The following is a 16489-nucleotide window of genomic DNA, read 5'->3' as shown; positions in this document are numbered from 1 at the left end:
TTGGAAATTCACGCGTTGAAACTCTCGTGATTTAGCGTATTGGCACTGGTGCATCTTTTAAGCATATCTTCATTGGACAAAAATATATATACTGGTCGAATCTTTTCTTGAGCCAATTCATCGAGCGCCTACAGCTGCTCCTATTTCTGTCGGCGCACGGTTCCATTCAACACGCTGTAACTTCCAAAGCGTTTTCACAATAAAAAAATCGTACGGCAAGCATATACTTCAGGGATGCAAATTATGTGAAACAATTCCATTTTTTGATCTGCCTCGATCGCAACTTCCCCTTAATCTTGAAACATCGATTTTAGACAAATGCAGACTTTCATAGATAATCGAACTTGATGAGTAATAGAACAGCCACATATCCGTATTTTAAAATTATATTTATTCGGTTTTAGTTGGATAGTTCCATGCGAAACGAACAACGAAACATGTTCCCAAAAGATACTAAAATAAACTGAAATTAACGCTGAATGTTTTAGAAAATTTGGTATGATCTGCAGTAACTTAATACTGGACCACCTAAAATGTATTTACTATTGTCAATTTATTTCAAAGTGTTGATGATTTATTGAGAGTTGTAAATTTCACCCGGTAAATAAATAATAACCAGTACACAAAACTAAATGACAAAATAAAGCCATTTAACAAAACTTAATATTTAGAAACTTTTAATGTTCCTGTCATCTCCGTCCCTGCTGAAACATGTTGTAGCTATGACATATAAAAGATTACTCAGCAGTGTATGTTGACACCAAAACACAGTTAAGACAGACTACTTGACTGCAAACGCTAAGAGATTAATGTCTCTGTCATATGTGAAGTTATAAAAAATGAAATGTTCGTATACGTGCACATAAAGGTGCTGAAAACCGCCATAAATATAAACAGATTCGATACAGCGTTCAAGCTCTCGTTGTCTTTTTGCTTATTGGCGCCGGTGCATCTTTTGAGCAAATCTTCGTTGAATAAAAATACGTATCATCAGTATAACTGAAATTAGAAAAACTTGAAAAAGTTCAAAAGTTATTTACAACAAAAAACCGAAGCAAACGCCGAAAACCCAATCTAAATACTATGTCAAAAAATCTGTAACTTAATAAGTTTGTTTGTGTGGCCATCATCCGGAGCAAGCACACAAATATTCGTTTCGTAAATTCGTTTTGTTTCATAATCTACAAATCTCGCATATTAGAATAAAATTATATCATTCTAAAGTCCACAGAAGAGACCTTAAAGTAAAAGGCGAAACACAGCTGAAAGAAATAAAATACACTGCAGCAAGAAAATGTGGTTTTTATTTACAAAACGAATATTTAATTTTTCTGTTCAGTGTATTCATTCTAATGGTGTATTACCTAATACACTGCCGCGCGGAGTCGCCGCGAGGTTTGAGGTGCCATGTCACAGATTGCGCGGTCCCTCCCGCCGGATGTTCGAATCCTCCCTCGGGCATGTGTTTGTGCGTTGTCCTTAGCGTAAGTTAGTCTAACTAGTGTGTAAGTCTAGGAACCGATGACCTCAGCAGCTTGGTCCCTTAGGAATTCACATACACACACACACACACACACACACACACACACACACACCTAAGACAGAGGTTACTTCAAAAATAAATGAGCCGAAACACTTCTGGCCAATATTTAAAAGAATTGTATTCAGTAGTAAAGGTGGATGTTGCAGATAAATAACGCTGAGCGTTAGACCAGTGTACAGACTGTAGTTATTTCTGTTTGTCATGCTCACACAGTAGGTCGTGATCGCAACTGTACGAAAGACAGCATCTTTCCACGTCGGACTTCGTAGCTGATCTTTAGTTAATTCGTAATTCCAGTTGTTACTACATTTTCTGTTGTGACTTCCAGTCGGCTGTCACTTCTAACCTATATCTTTCTTTTCTTCTATTAAGAATTGTAACGTGTATGCAAGCTTGATGTCGTAGCTTGATTTTTATGCTTGTTGTGTGGTTTCAGTGTATTAGATAGTTACCTGTTATCTCTTTCTCTGCTGTGTCATCTTAAGTATGTCCGAAATTATGTAAACACTTTTGTAGATTTATTTTTTATTTTTGAGTCTTTATAAGTAATGTCGCTTTTTTATTATTACAGATAACCTCGTAAGTACAAAATTTATTCTTTTTAGCTACTAGTGTTTAAATGTATCACTCACACACTAAACAAAGTCAGAACCTCAAAGATAAACGCAACTATGTTATTTTAAGATGTTCAGCTACTATTCCCAGTATTTTTTTGTATTATCGTTTTCGTTATAGTATAGTGTACGTTCTTCTGTTCTGTGTCCCGCAAGAGCTGTTCTTAACTAACCTATGAAGCACGTTAGGAGAGCTATGTGTTAAATGTGCGCATGATTGTACATTTTGTATTGTTTGTGTCTGTCGTTGTGCCAGATACAACTTTTGCAGCGTGATAAACGATCGCTGAGCAACAATGCTGTAAACGTGAGCTCAGTCGCATCCCCGTACTGTAAGTAACTGTAGTTGCTCAGTTCTAGCGCTTTGCTGAGATTTGTCGTAGGCAGCTTAAAGTTAATGTATATGTCGCTTCTTCCTTTCTCTTTTTTTTCCCTCACTGTCTGCCTCTTTGTCTCTAAAGCACACACATTCACACACACCACCCACGCACGTACATACACACACACACACACACACACAATTCACCATTAGAAAAACAGACATTTATTTTTATTAATAATGTACTGGGTCGCCTGTGCTGTTATTACAACTTTTTTTTTTCGTAATTGTTTGGTATAAATCTTTGACAGTACGACGTCATCTACCTTTCTTGATGAACAGCAGTGAACAGCAATGTTACAGAACATGTTATTGTTGCTATTTCTTATACAAAAGCCAGACTACTACACAGTTATTTAAGTAAAGTGTATAAGTTTATTACGGGTTGTGATCACTTTAAAATACAGTAAATTCCTAGATGTGGAATGCGTATTCATATGTTATCATACTGAAACACTGCAGTCCACAAGGCACCACATTTAGCACAGGAGCCACGGAGTTACAAGCAGTACACCCTGTGATGAAAATAACATGAGCAAAACAATAACATATATATATTTATCACTCAGTTACCTCCACGTCTGATATCACAATTCGGAGGAGATTAGGATTAACGTCCCGTCGACAACGAGGTCATTTGAGACGTATCACAAGCTCAGATTCGGGAAAGATGGGGAAGGAAACCGGCCGCGCCCTTTCAAAGGAAACATCCCAGCGTCTGCCTGAAGCGCTTTAGGGAAATCACGGAAAACCTAAAGGTCCGCCCCCGGTAGCTGAATGGTCAACGCGGGCCCGGGTTCGATTCCCGGCTGGGTCAGAGATTTTCTCCGCTCAGGGACTGGGTCCTAATCATCATCATTTCATCCCCATGGACGCGTAAGTCGACGAAGTGGCGTCAAATCGAAAGACTTGCACCTGGCGAACGGTCTGCCTGTCGGTAGGCCCTAGTCACACAACATTTACGGAAAACCTAAATCAGGATGGACGGACACAGGTCTGAACCGTCCTTCTCCCGTATGTGAGTCCAGTGTGCTAACAACTGCGCCACACCGCTCGGTCACAATTCAGAGATCAACAATAAATGAATCTCAGTCTCAGGAGGGATTCTATGAGTACAAGCCTGGCGTGTTATCGAAAAAGGGTATTTTAGCGGAAAATACAATTTTTACGCCTATTTTCACCGTAATACGAAAAAGGAAGGAAAATTGGAGTGTTAGAGTAACGTTGTCGATAAAGTATGTCGAGACGGATCATAACCTCTGGTTGGAGTAGGGATGAGGCAGGACGCTCGATGCGCACTTTTGAACGAAACAATTCAGTCGCAAAAATTTAGGAAAACCACGGTAAACCTGAATTAATATGACCGGTCGAGTATTTGGGCACCAAGTCCTTTCTCGTGTTAGCCAGGATTCTTAACTGCTGCGTCACCTCGTTCGGTAAGATTATTCGATTTCATTTTTCTCCTTAAAGTGTACCCAGAAATTTAGGAATTACATTCCTACAATTATGAGAATTAACAAAATCTCCGTGGGGTCATTCATGCAGATATGAGATATTATTGTTGCTGGGCTCTAATGTTAAGTAACTACACAATATATATCCTTGTCTAGCTGGCCGCGTGGAATAGCCGCGCGGTCTGGGGCGCGTTGTCATGGTCCATGCGGCTCCCCCCGTAGGAGGTTCGAGTCCTCCCACGGGCATGGGTGTGTGTGTTGTCCATAGGGTACGTTACTTTAAGTAGTGTTTAGGCCTAGGGACCGATGACCTCAACAGTTTGGTCCCATAAGATCTTACCACAAATTTTCTTCTCTAGCACATTTCGCTTAAGCTTCGTAGCTGTCGCACAGTGAAGATCTGTTTTCGTCCTTTACACTCCTTAGCTGATAACAGAAATAGATGCTTGTGATCTTCACTTTATAAACTGTTGTCTTAATATGCCACTAAAAAGATGTGACTTTTCGATTAGGTGATTCTACTTGAGAAATACCACGCTCTTCCCTCTTTGAAAAGCAAATAGTGTCTAAATGTTAAATACTACAGTAAATAAACGTGATTTGAGAATTCATACCGAAGGTGAAACTCGCTTAAAAGATATGTGACTGCCCTTCGTAGACGAAATCATCTCTCGCTAATCCCAACAACAAGTCAGATTTCGTCTGGGGAAAGAGCAAAGAAATTAAGTTCCCGGACTGATCCGCGCTCATATTCCTAGCCTTCACTTTTAGCACACATGGGCCTAAACGTAGTTTCTCCAATGCCGTGTTGGATATCAAGCAACTAATTTCCTCCAGCGAACCCAATCAGCTGCCTGGTTTTCAGTTTCCTCTCAGTTTATATCCATATACTGAAGATCCCTGCAGAGAGAACGTTTCCAGGTATTAAAAGGTCTTCTTCTACGTCTGTATCCACCCGTTAGTTTGCAGAACAGTGCTGATTTGGGGATATTTCCACCTGCTTGCATCTTCTTGTGAAAGGTTGCATTGGAAACAGTAACAAGCGTAATATTGCTGTAGTACTCTTTCCTCGAATCCCGTAAAAAATAAGTGCATAATTCCAATTAAAAAGCCGTAATTGCCTAATACCTGATACATAAGGAAGGTTCAAGTATTGACCATGCAGCATACCTCACCTAGTAATATGCTGTAACTTATCGAAAAATTCTATAGATATAACAGCGATTTAGTTGACATCTGTATTGTATTGTATTGTATTGAACTGAGGACCTAGAAACGACGGAGAGGCTTCATCCCCGCCGTAGCCCTCAGTGGTACACAGCCCCACAATAGGCGACAGCAGTCCACTCACCCCACCGCCGCCACACACCGAACCCAGGGTTATTGTGCGGTTCAGTCCCCAGTGGATCCCCCCGGGGAATGTCTCACACCAGACGAGTATAACCCCAAATGTTTGCGTGATAGAGAGATTATGGTGTACGCGTACGTGGAGACAGTTTTGGGCAGCAATCGCCGACATAGTGTAACTGAGGCGGAATAAGGGGAACCAGCCGGCATTCGTTGACGTAGATGGAAAACCGCCTTGAAAACTATCCACAGACTGGGCGGCACACCTTACCACGACGCTAATCCGCCGGGCGGATTCGTGCCGGGGACCGGCACACCTTCCCGCCCGGAAAGCAGTGCGTTAGACCGCACGGCTAACCGGGCGGGCTAGTTGACATCTGAGGATACCTACCACACACACATACATAGCCGCGGTTCGCGCGGCTCCCCCCGTCGTATGCTCGCGTCCTGCCTCGGGCATGGGTGTGTGTGTGTGTGTTGTCCTTAGCGTAAGTTAGTTTAAGCTTTATTAAGTAGTGTGTAAGCCTAGGGACCGATGACCACAGCAGTTTGGTTCCATAGGAATTTACCACAAATTTCCAAATTTTCCACACATACATACACACATATTCAGCAGTCACAGGTTCTGAAGACTACGCGCTGCTTCCCCAGACTGCCTATATTCCTTTCTGTTTTGTGTTCGGTTCCTCCAGGTGTCTTCAGTCCCCAGAGTTGGCAGGTCCTTGGTCAGGTCGTACATCCAGCGCTACTTTGGTCGTCCTATGGGACATCTGTTGTTTGGTTTCACCTCAAGTGCTTTCTTCACTTGTCTTCCTTCTGGCATACGGGCTACATGGCCCGCCCCCTGCATTCTGTAGGATTGTTCGTTGTTGTATCAAGAGGTAGATTTCCTTACTCTTTCTACCCCTCCATTCGCCTTCATCTAAGATCGGCCTCATATCTCCCTCATTATTCTTCTTTCAAATGTTAACAGTTTTCCGTTTTCTCGTTTACTCATGCTCCAGGTTTCTGAACCATACATGACTCCTGAGCGTATCACTGTGTTATCTCGATGGGATGCATCCAGAATGGTTGTTACCAGTTGTCCTAAATGAGGTGTGATTTGTTTGTTCAGCTTACATTACCTCTGTTTACACTGTTCCTATGCGTACAATGTATCGATCAGTTGTTGTAAGAATAAAAATTATTACCGAAGAAAACACTAGTTGCGTTCCATCGTCTCTAAAACTAACGAAAGATTTCATCAGGTTACCTTCCATTCAGAAAGCTGTTGCACTCAGCGACTGTTATATTGTCTTGTAAATTATAGATTGCAGCGATCAGTCGTCCTTTTTAAATTTCGTTATTATTTTCGCTCAATGCATGTAATTCCCTGTTGGTCGGGCTTCATCCACAGTTGAACTGTGGATGAAGCCCGACCAACAGGGAATTACATGCATTGAGCGAAAATAATATCATTGAGAATGGCTAGCTTCTAGCCAAAATCTAGATCTGCACAATAAAATTTAAAAAGTACGACTGATCGCTGCAATCTATAATTTACAAGTACAAAACGAAAGATTTCTTCTCATGCTGTGAACTAGACTATTAGTTTTCTTATTTGCATCGATTTTCTGTAACCTCCACTTCCTTCACATACGTTTAGGACAGTCGCTTTCATGGACCTTCTCTTCCAAAACTTTTAGCAGGATTGTTTCAATATATCCACGTTTTTAAGTTTCAGTCTTTAAAAAAATTTCGTCTTCTAAGTGTAATGTTTCTATATCGTTCAACAGAATTTGCGTTTTGGTGGGTTTATTATCAACCAGTTATTAATTCTGAAAAACTGTTTAATTTCTACGACTGTAGCACGAAACGCACGATTTATTCATGTTCCTATATACCTGTGCCACTGTATCCCCCCCAACAGCAACGTTTTTCTTCTCTTAGCGATGCCCTTGAGTTCTGTTATTAGTATTAATTTTTTTTTAAATTTATCTTCAATCTGTATTGTTGGCTAGCAGAACTCACTTTTAGCAGTAATCTCTGGAGATATATCATAACATCCGCAGTAGGAGAGTGTCGTTCGCATATTGTACTTTGATTTAAACCTCCAAGACTTTAAAAACTTCCGCTAGTTCTTCAGTTGTGCAATTCCATTAATCAACATTTTATTTTCTTGTTTCCTCACAAAACACTGCCTGAGAACCTTGGTCCAAAACATGTTCGCCTAAAAACAATGATAACTGTACATTCTACATCAGACGTCATCTCTTAAGTAATGTGGTATTGTTGGTCAAACCTATCTAACTCTTTGGACTACGCACCCACGATTTCACTGATGTTTTTCTGCTCCGTGTTCACTGAATTATGCCGCTCGGCCTATACCGTGGAAACCATGGACGATACAACGCTTATGCAATGCCACAGGCGCCATACACTCTCATCCCATTCACAGAATGAGGTCCAGTCCGTGAATTGTCAGTCTATCGGACATTTCCAGAGTCTTTAGCCATGCAACTGAAATAATACCAGGTGGTTATAATTCAAGTGCAACTAATCACGGAGGTCCAGTGTGGTCTGTAATTATCTTATGGCAGCGAAACTTGGTAGATACGCTAATGCGTCGGTGAGGAACAGATTTACGCTGGAAAGAAGTTAGTTCCAATTTTGGCCACCAACTGCAAATCTGGTGCTGTACGGCATCTCGTCGACGTCTCCGGTGCTCGTATTGAACAAACTGTGCAAACGTTGGCTAATAACAAAATTAACATTATGCGTTTCTCACTTGTTTGACCTTCTTGCCCATGTCCCATCCCTAGTCCATTACATATGGAAACAGTCCTACGCGTCTTCCTTGCATTCACAGCGCCAGATTTGCGCGTGGTGGCCAAAATTGGAACTAATTGTTTTCCAGCGCAAATTGTTTCAGCATTAACGCATTAGAATACCTACCAAGTTTCGCTGCCGTACGATAATTACATCCCACACTGGACGTCTGTGAGTAGCTGAACTTCGATTATAACCACCCGGTACTTACACCAAGCAGGTCGTTTCCACGCATGAAGTTGCAAAGGACGTCGGAGACGCAGTACGTGCATGCTGTTTGGTGAATCGTCACGAATATACGGAGCGGGATATAATGGTTAACACGTTGACTCCCGTGAGACCGCCGGCAAACACGCTGAGGTTCACGCCTACGCCGTGTGCCCACCGGTAGCCACACGCTACGCACTGTTCAACACGAGATATAGTGCAGCACTGTGCATTAATTTGTACTTCTTGCCGAGGTCTACAGGAAATCAGGTACATACCTTGTTCAACGTTTTGAACTTACTGTTTCGCAACTCTACACAATATCGAACGATATGCTGTACTCCCAGAGTGGAGCATGCGGACGGCGGTGGCCTCGCAGCGATCGACGTGTTAAGACAATGAGCTTGTATTCGCGTGGAGGGGCCATAAATCTCTGTCCGATCACACTGCTCTAGGTTTTCTGTAGGTTCCCTACAGCATTTGTAGCGTATTTTTCATTCAATAAAGCTATGGACTATTAGCCGTTCTTGACATTTTAGAGCTAAGGTTCCTTTTCTAACGACATAAACGTCATAAGAGAGTAAATAGCCAAGACGACTATTCGTATCAAACATGACCTCATACGCGAAATCTTCTTTCTGAAATTCTGTCCAAACCTCCATTGTAAAATTTTGTAGCCCTCGTACTGTTCCTAAAACCCTGTCCACATTTTAGTAGCCGGCCGCGGTGGACGAGCGGTTCTAGGCGCTTCAGTCCGGAACCGCGCGACTGCTACGGTCGCAAGTTCGAATCCTGCCTCGGGCATGGATGTGTGTGATGTCCTTAGGTTAAAAAAATGGTTCAAATGGCTCTGAGCACTATGGGACTTAACATCTGTGGTCATCAGTCCCCTAGAACTTAGAACTACTTAAACCTAACTAACCTAAGGACATCACACACATCCATGCCCGAGGCAGGATTCGAACCTGCGACCGTAGCAGTCGCGCGGCTCCGGACTGAGCGCCTAGAACCGCTAGACCACCGCGGCCGGCTCCTTAGGTTAGTTAGGTTTAAGTAGTTCTAAGTTCTAAGGGACTGATGACCGCAGATGTTAAGTCCCATAGTGCTCAGAGCCATTTGAACATTATAGTAAACACATCTGATGTACACCATCCTCATCATTCGTCACCTTACAAGCAGCAAGCACATCTGCAATTTAAAAGTTCCCACATCCGCTGCCATGTTATCCTATCCAACAACTGAGGCATTGACATATGAATAGTCGTAGCTGACAAAAATTCCAATATTCAGGTTTTGTATCGCGAAGATAGTATGTGGGCCTGCCAGTGGCACGGAGAAGGTAGTATGTCTAGATATAATCAAACTTAGTTGAAAACGTAATTGATAGATAGCGTAAGTAGTTATGTGCAGAGCTGTTGGCGCAGACAAGGTAGTATGTCTCGGCAACAGAGCGCGTCTAGACGTATTGGTAACAAGTAGTTGTGATACAGATCTGTTTTGCTACATCAGTATGCCCCCAAAACCTCCCCCATTTAGAATGGTAAATTGAAATTACTGACTCTTTACTCTTAATTTACTGTGTAGTGTGTGTTTAAGCAAGTTCGTTTATACAAAAAATTCTTTACTAGGCACTATACAGTATAAGTGCCAGTACAAGTGTCGTGAATTAACTTGAGAGAGTGTATGAAAATTCGTACAGAATTTTGGAAAGAGACAGCTAATGTACAGAGAAGGAATGAGTCTCATTCATATCGTGAATATTCAGAGAAGGAAAATACGATGATCGAACCTTAAGTAGGAGGCAAGTTTTTGTCACATACTGCTTACCCTCCGACAGTGGCCATTAGCAAGTTTGCAGTAGATCTTTTAAAAATATGTTGGGGCTATCAGACGAATGTCTGTACATTGTGACAGAGAAGAAGAAAAAGGGAGCGCAAATATCTGAAAATCACCGGGGTAAAAACCCTTATTATCTGCGTTGAACTTCCTTGATGAGAAGTGTCACGCATTTTACCAGAAAATTTGTCCATAAAATTCAAATAACCTTAATTCTGACTTTGGATAAGGAGTGGCTCTGAATGTTTAATATACAGAAAGCGGATTTCATAGACAAAAACACGCCAAATTTTCCAGATGTTATTTATAGCACGGAGCATGAGTCTATGCCTCCCATTCCAAGCAGTCTGTAATAATGTTAGTGGAAACGAAACCATAAATTTGTTGTTTGGAGCTGGCCGTAGTGGCGTAGCGGTTCTAAGCTCTTCAGTCTGGAACCGCGCGACCGCTACGGTCGCAGGTTCGAATCCTGCCTCGGGCATGGATGTGTGTGATGTCCTTAGGTTAGTTAGGTTTAAGTAGTTCTAAGTTCTAGGGGACTGACGACCTCAGATGTTAAGTCCCATAGTGCTCAGAGCCATTTGAACCATTTGTTGTTTGGTTTCCCTGAAAAGTTTTCTTTAAGGCTGTTACTACCTTTGCCATGTCAGTGCCTCAATTGACCTTACCCACAACACCAGAGAAAATGCTGATTATAGAAGGTCTCGCACGATTTACAACTTCCTTCATCACAACATTGCCAACCTTAATGGTAAACCATCAGAGAATTGCACCTAGCCTACATAGACACACTGTAATTAATACGTCGCAGTATTACTGCTTTTCTCTGTGCCACCCAAACTGACCGTTTATTTTCCTGATTAATACCTATACATATACGTATGTGTTTCGTGTGTACATGCGGGTGCTACTTGCAACAGAAGCACTTTCGACTTTTGGAGGTTGACCTGTCAAAACTCAAGGTATTGGCAGTAACCCAGTGGGTTTTGTCCTCAACTATCAGATATGTTGTATGCTTACTAACGCCAAGGGAGAGTGTCCGCTCATTAAATCTATGGATTACTTACCTTATTCTGTAAGTGCTATCTCTGTTCCATGAAGATGGAGGTCTTGATGTGATCTGATGAGAATAATAGATAGTATGTGCTAAGCAATTGAGACACTGTATTTTGGCGGCTTCATCCAGTACAAAAAATTATAATTTTTTGTGTATACTACACAATCATGACCTTGTTCTCTGAGTTAAGACTTTTTTATTGATTTACTACTATTTTGGTTACAGGAGCCTTGGAAAGACGATGGCGACTAGTATTCCAACTCCAGGCGGCCCCATCGCAGATGTATAGGACAAGCACTCCAAAATGAGTGAGACACCACAGAAGAGACTAAACGATTGAGAAGGAAGGTTCTTGCTGAAAGCACAGTAATTTTCTTTCATTGACACGTCTTTCATACCTATTTCATTCGGTTAATTTTAAGGAGTTCTAATACACAATTTTTGACACACTTTTGCATGTTTCTATTTTTTAGGGGGGGAAGTGGTTTTGAAGACCATATTCTCCGTTACTGACCATAAGTAATCAGTTTATCTTTCCAAATACAATAATTTTTCTCGGCACAGTAAGGAATGTAATGTGAATCATGTTTGGTCACTTTGTCGGATGATACTGCTATAGGTGCTATCTTGCTAAATAATGGACATATTGTTATATTTTCAAAATGTCTTTCATGCTAAAGTTAGCAATTGTATTTGTAATATTTGTGTGGAAACAAACAAGTTGAGTGGTTTCTGAAGTAATGTTTTTCAAAGAAACATCTGTTACAATGTTGTTGAACATATTCTGTCGTAAGAGTGGAGAGAAAAACCCACAACGTTCATGATTTATAGTGAAATATTTTATCCATAAACACATATTCTAATGAGTGATGTATTATGTTGCTGTCGTTCAGAATCTTTAACTTTGGTACTTTATAAGAAGAGTGCTGGTTTGTTAATTGTTGAAACTGTTCCATAAATGGTAAATATCACAAATGTTTTAAAATCAACAACTGAAACAATAATTTTATGCAATGAGTTTGTAGCTTTTTAGTATCGATGCAACCAACGAACTCTTGCAATACTGCATATGTATCAAGCAACATGAAAGTGCTTTGACATAAAACTAATTACAAGTCGAATGATGAAACTGAGTGATGCTGTTGTAATAAGTGTAATGTAACAGTTAGTGCTTTTTGATGCAATGTATGATTTAGTAACAAATATTTACAGTTTTCCTATAGTAACATAAAACAAAGCCTGCCCAACAACAAATTTTTTATATGAATCTGTTGTTTATCATTTTCATTAAGTGAAATGAAGTTATCTCTGACAATCTCGATGGAACGTTTAGATAAGTAGCTCTTGTTCAGTGTAAACTTAAGCACCAAATAAGATTAAACTACTCATCACTGAATCGAGTAAGGACAAAAAAGTCTGTGATCTAGAAACAGTTTAAAATACTCTGTGTGACTATTAGAAAAATGGTAAGCAAATAATGGTAAACTAGTATATTATGCAGATCTCCAACTAGCAGCTAGAAATTATTATGTGACTGACACCGCCCACTGGTAACGTTCTCCAATGATAAATGTTTTGCATAAATAAAATCTAATTCACTGTGTAAAGCAATCTTAGAAGTAGAAATTTTAGCTTATGATAGAGGTTTAATCGTTCTATAATTCCTGTTGAATTGCAATGAAGGCTTCATTTCAAAGCATTTAATTAAATACAAATTTAATTCCGTCCAGAGCTGCATCCTACAAATCTCTTCAAAACAGTGGCAAGGATTTGTTGCTGTACAAAGTAAGAAATGTGACAGAATAGTTGGATGAATATAAACAGTTAACTGAATCTCATCTAGTTGTGCTGCTAATAGAAGCAATAGGCTTTTGCAAACGTTGTTCTATAGTTATATAAGTAATAGACATTAAAAATATACCGGAAATCCGTTTTAGAACAGCTCTCATTAATTAAATGTAAACAGGTAGTGTCACATCTCACTCATTTTTGTGCACTTAATAGTAACAGGCAAATCAATTTGAAATTCATTTCTCATGTAATTATCTCAACTAGCTATGCTGTTTCTAAATTAAGAAACGTACTTGTGTTGAGAAAGCCTTAAACTGTGTGGCATTGTTGCATGATATATTTTTGTAAACGTTTTCATTTTTAATAACTTTTAACCATTCCGAAAAAATAATTTATCACAAATATGGGAGCGTATCTTTGTTTCTATGGAAGCGTTCTTAAACTGGGAATGGATTCAAAAATTTTTTGTAACTATCTCTACCTTATTATAGCTGTAAAAATTGTGCATCGAAACACACCCAGCTGGCTGTGAAATAAGCTAAGTACCCTAGAATTTTAGAACTTCATAGAGCATATATGACCCAGAAAACAGTAATAATAGTAGAACAAAAGTGAGTCATGTGTCAGAAAACACTATTTATACCTGTCAGGAGTGACATTTAAAGAAGTTTGGAAAATGATTACAGGTCATTATTATCTCTGGATTCAAGCCATAGAATTTGCGGGTGAAATATATTATATTAGCTTTTTATAACTCATATTATATAAATTAATGAACAATATTCAACGTACGTGGAGCTTTCGACAAAAAATGTTTATACCACACAAGAGAAGGCTGAAAAATGTATTCTATGAACTAAATAAACATGTGGTCCAGTTTGTGGTATTAGTGTTGTGACTACCGCTTCTTGAATGCCAACGTGACAGATTCAGTGCAATAAATCTTGTCTATTTAAACTCACAGAATGCAAATAATACTCACTATTTCAATAGAAGAACGTTAAATTTTCACTGAATTTTGCGAATGGTAGTAGCTATGCACATGTAAGGATGACGACGTGGAAGTGATGTGGCTAATGCAATACATTATTATACTTCTGATGAAGTTGTTGACGCTTGCATTGTTGGTTGAATTTTGCTACCTTTATTTTTAATATATCTTTTGATATTTGGAACTGAAGTGGAGTCTTTTGTATGATATAATCTCTTCTGCTAATGCATTCCACACACCACTACAGCTGAGTCATTTTTGCTGTTGAGGTCAATTTCCAGCTTCAGTCAATTTCGGAACTGGAGCTTAACATACATTACAGAATTGTTAACTATGTAGCTACGTTCAGTACCTCACTGAAATATTTTTAATGAGAATGTATACTTCTGTAACGACTTCTGGTGTATCTGCAGTTATGCGTTCATGTCATGATTTAACTTTTGGTTTCTTGATAAAATGGAATGTACATAATAATCAGTTTGATAAACTGCAACTCCAGACTAGTCCACAATGTATCTGGATCTCTTTGCATGTGATTCTTAACACCGGAAGATTGTATGGTATCATTTATGTATTTAACACCAGAATGCTGCAGAAAGGTACAATATCTCCGATTAATCTTGAATTTCTTTTTTGAATTGTTTTCGATAGAAAACTATGTAACTGCAACTTAGCTTTTATTTTCATACATTATATGTGAGAACGTATTCTAATTTGGAAGTGACTACTTTATCATGAAAATTAATTTTGTTTCCTTGCTACTTCAGAGGCTGCTCATTTAAACATATAAAACAAACTAGTGTAAAGCCCAGTTTTATTTTGTTCAAGAATGTGTATTTCTTTCTATATTGTACACATCTATATTTCCAATCTCAGGTCGTGATGTAATTCCTTCCGCAATATAATATAACAATCACAAATTTTTTGATGTACTTTTATACAACAGAAGTATGAGTTCGCAATTAACTGGAAATTCACCAGAAATCGAAGCTGTTATGGATGATGGTACAAGCTTCCCCAACCAGTTATTCAGTGTGTGTGTGTGTGAACTGTATAAAAAGAGATGCTTTTTTATCATTCTATAGAGTTTAGGGGATGCCACTGAGTGGTCTTCATTACTAAAGCAATATCGTGCATAATGCATTTGTAAATGGGATGCCTGCTATCCTGAGGAGACATAATATGTACCTTTATGCCCATCATCAAGTCCAAATGTTTTTTATTGTTCTGGCACATGGTTATACTATGAAAATTTTGTTACTTGTAAGTTCGCTTTTGTAAGGAATCATATTCTGCATATTGTTATTAATAAATTAATTGCCATTCTTTCAGACTGAGTTATGAATTTTTACAAATATTAACGACTGCTGTCGCTCAAATGCATGATGTTTTCATCGTTTTAACGGAAGTTGTTTGGCCTTCAAGCAATGACAATATTAAAAAATTGAAAAACTGAAATAAATGTGATCACTGTCTTCAAAGGTATGTTCTGAGCCTAAAGTGAAAGTGTCACAAGACACACACGACAAACACGAAATTTTCAATTCCTAGCACCAGTATCATTTCCTTTTAGTTGTCAGCCTTGTATCTATACTTTTACAGTTTACCGTTTCCATTAACTTACGCCTTCCTGTCTCAACCCTATATCCAAAACAGTTTCCTCCACTCATTTTTATGTTTGCTACCTTAAGGCAATTTCACATCCACTCCTCTCACCCATTCCTGGATGACTCAGATTATGCCTCATCAGGGCATCCAATTTTAAACTTTGTTCTGTGAGATCACTCCTCAGATGCTTTCAGCGTTCTTGTTCTTACACGTTTACATCCAACTTCATTGGGGAAATGGGATTCAAAATTTACTCTGAAAAGTAAAATACAAAGTAAATCCTGGTACTTGAATTTGAACATTTAGTGTGGTTTTACTTCTTAAATAATATAATTCTCTTTTATTTTCTACAGTAATGCCTCAGTATTAGAATCAAATAACCTATTATTCACATTTATGTGGTATTGCATAACTTTCTCCCTCATTTTGTTTACTCTGATGTTAATTGATTAATAATTAATCTATTTTTCCATTCAAAAACTGCTATATACCTTCCTTGATCCCAACTAAAACGCCAATGTTATCTACATTTCCTTTACATACTACTGTAAAGTGCATGACAGAGGGTACCTTGAGTTATTACTTCGAACTTCTTTGGACTAAAAGTTACTAGTGACTTGAAGGCGTTAATTCTTCAGCAAAGTAAAATTTCTGCATAATGCGAACACCCAAACATCTTTCACATACACAAGCGAGTTCGAGCTACACTATAGGAACAACACAGTCGCTGAGTTTTTTCAAGCTCGATGAACCAGCGTCCCGCCAAACACACCTACGTTCTTGTGGGTAAGTATTTGCATAACTAGTATGGTCATGAAAAATTCACAGTGGTCTCGAGGATAATGTGTTATTAC

The 16489-nt window shown here is 39.2% G+C and overlaps 1 protein-coding gene across 2 annotated transcripts in view; it reads left to right on the top strand.

Annotated features, from left to right (window-relative positions):
- The window catches only part of LOC124721506 (protein tipE), a 219210-nt gene extending 203839 nt beyond the window's left edge, over nucleotides 1-15371 (top strand). Inside the window, exons 3-4 of one of the 2 annotated variants that reach the window (XR_007006342.1) lie at nucleotides 11471-11611; nucleotides 11719-15371. Coding sequence is in view for 1 of the 2 variants with exons in the window: in XM_047246523.1 (XP_047102479.1) it covers nucleotides 11471-11534 (64 nt within the window). In the remaining variant the exon portion in view is untranslated. Of the gene's footprint in view, nucleotides 1-11470 lie in introns of both variants that reach the window. The other variant, XM_047246523.1, reaches the window with a different exon arrangement.
- Nucleotides 15372-16489: the final 1118 nt, after the last annotated feature.

This window comes from Schistocerca piceifrons, chromosome X (assembly GCF_021461385.2).
Source record: "Schistocerca piceifrons isolate TAMUIC-IGC-003096 chromosome X, iqSchPice1.1, whole genome shotgun sequence".
Classification (NCBI taxonomy): domain Eukaryota; kingdom Metazoa; phylum Arthropoda; class Insecta; order Orthoptera; family Acrididae; genus Schistocerca; species Schistocerca piceifrons.
The sequence above is the reverse complement of the archived record's forward strand: the minus strand, read 5'-3'. Positions and strand labels throughout refer to the sequence as shown.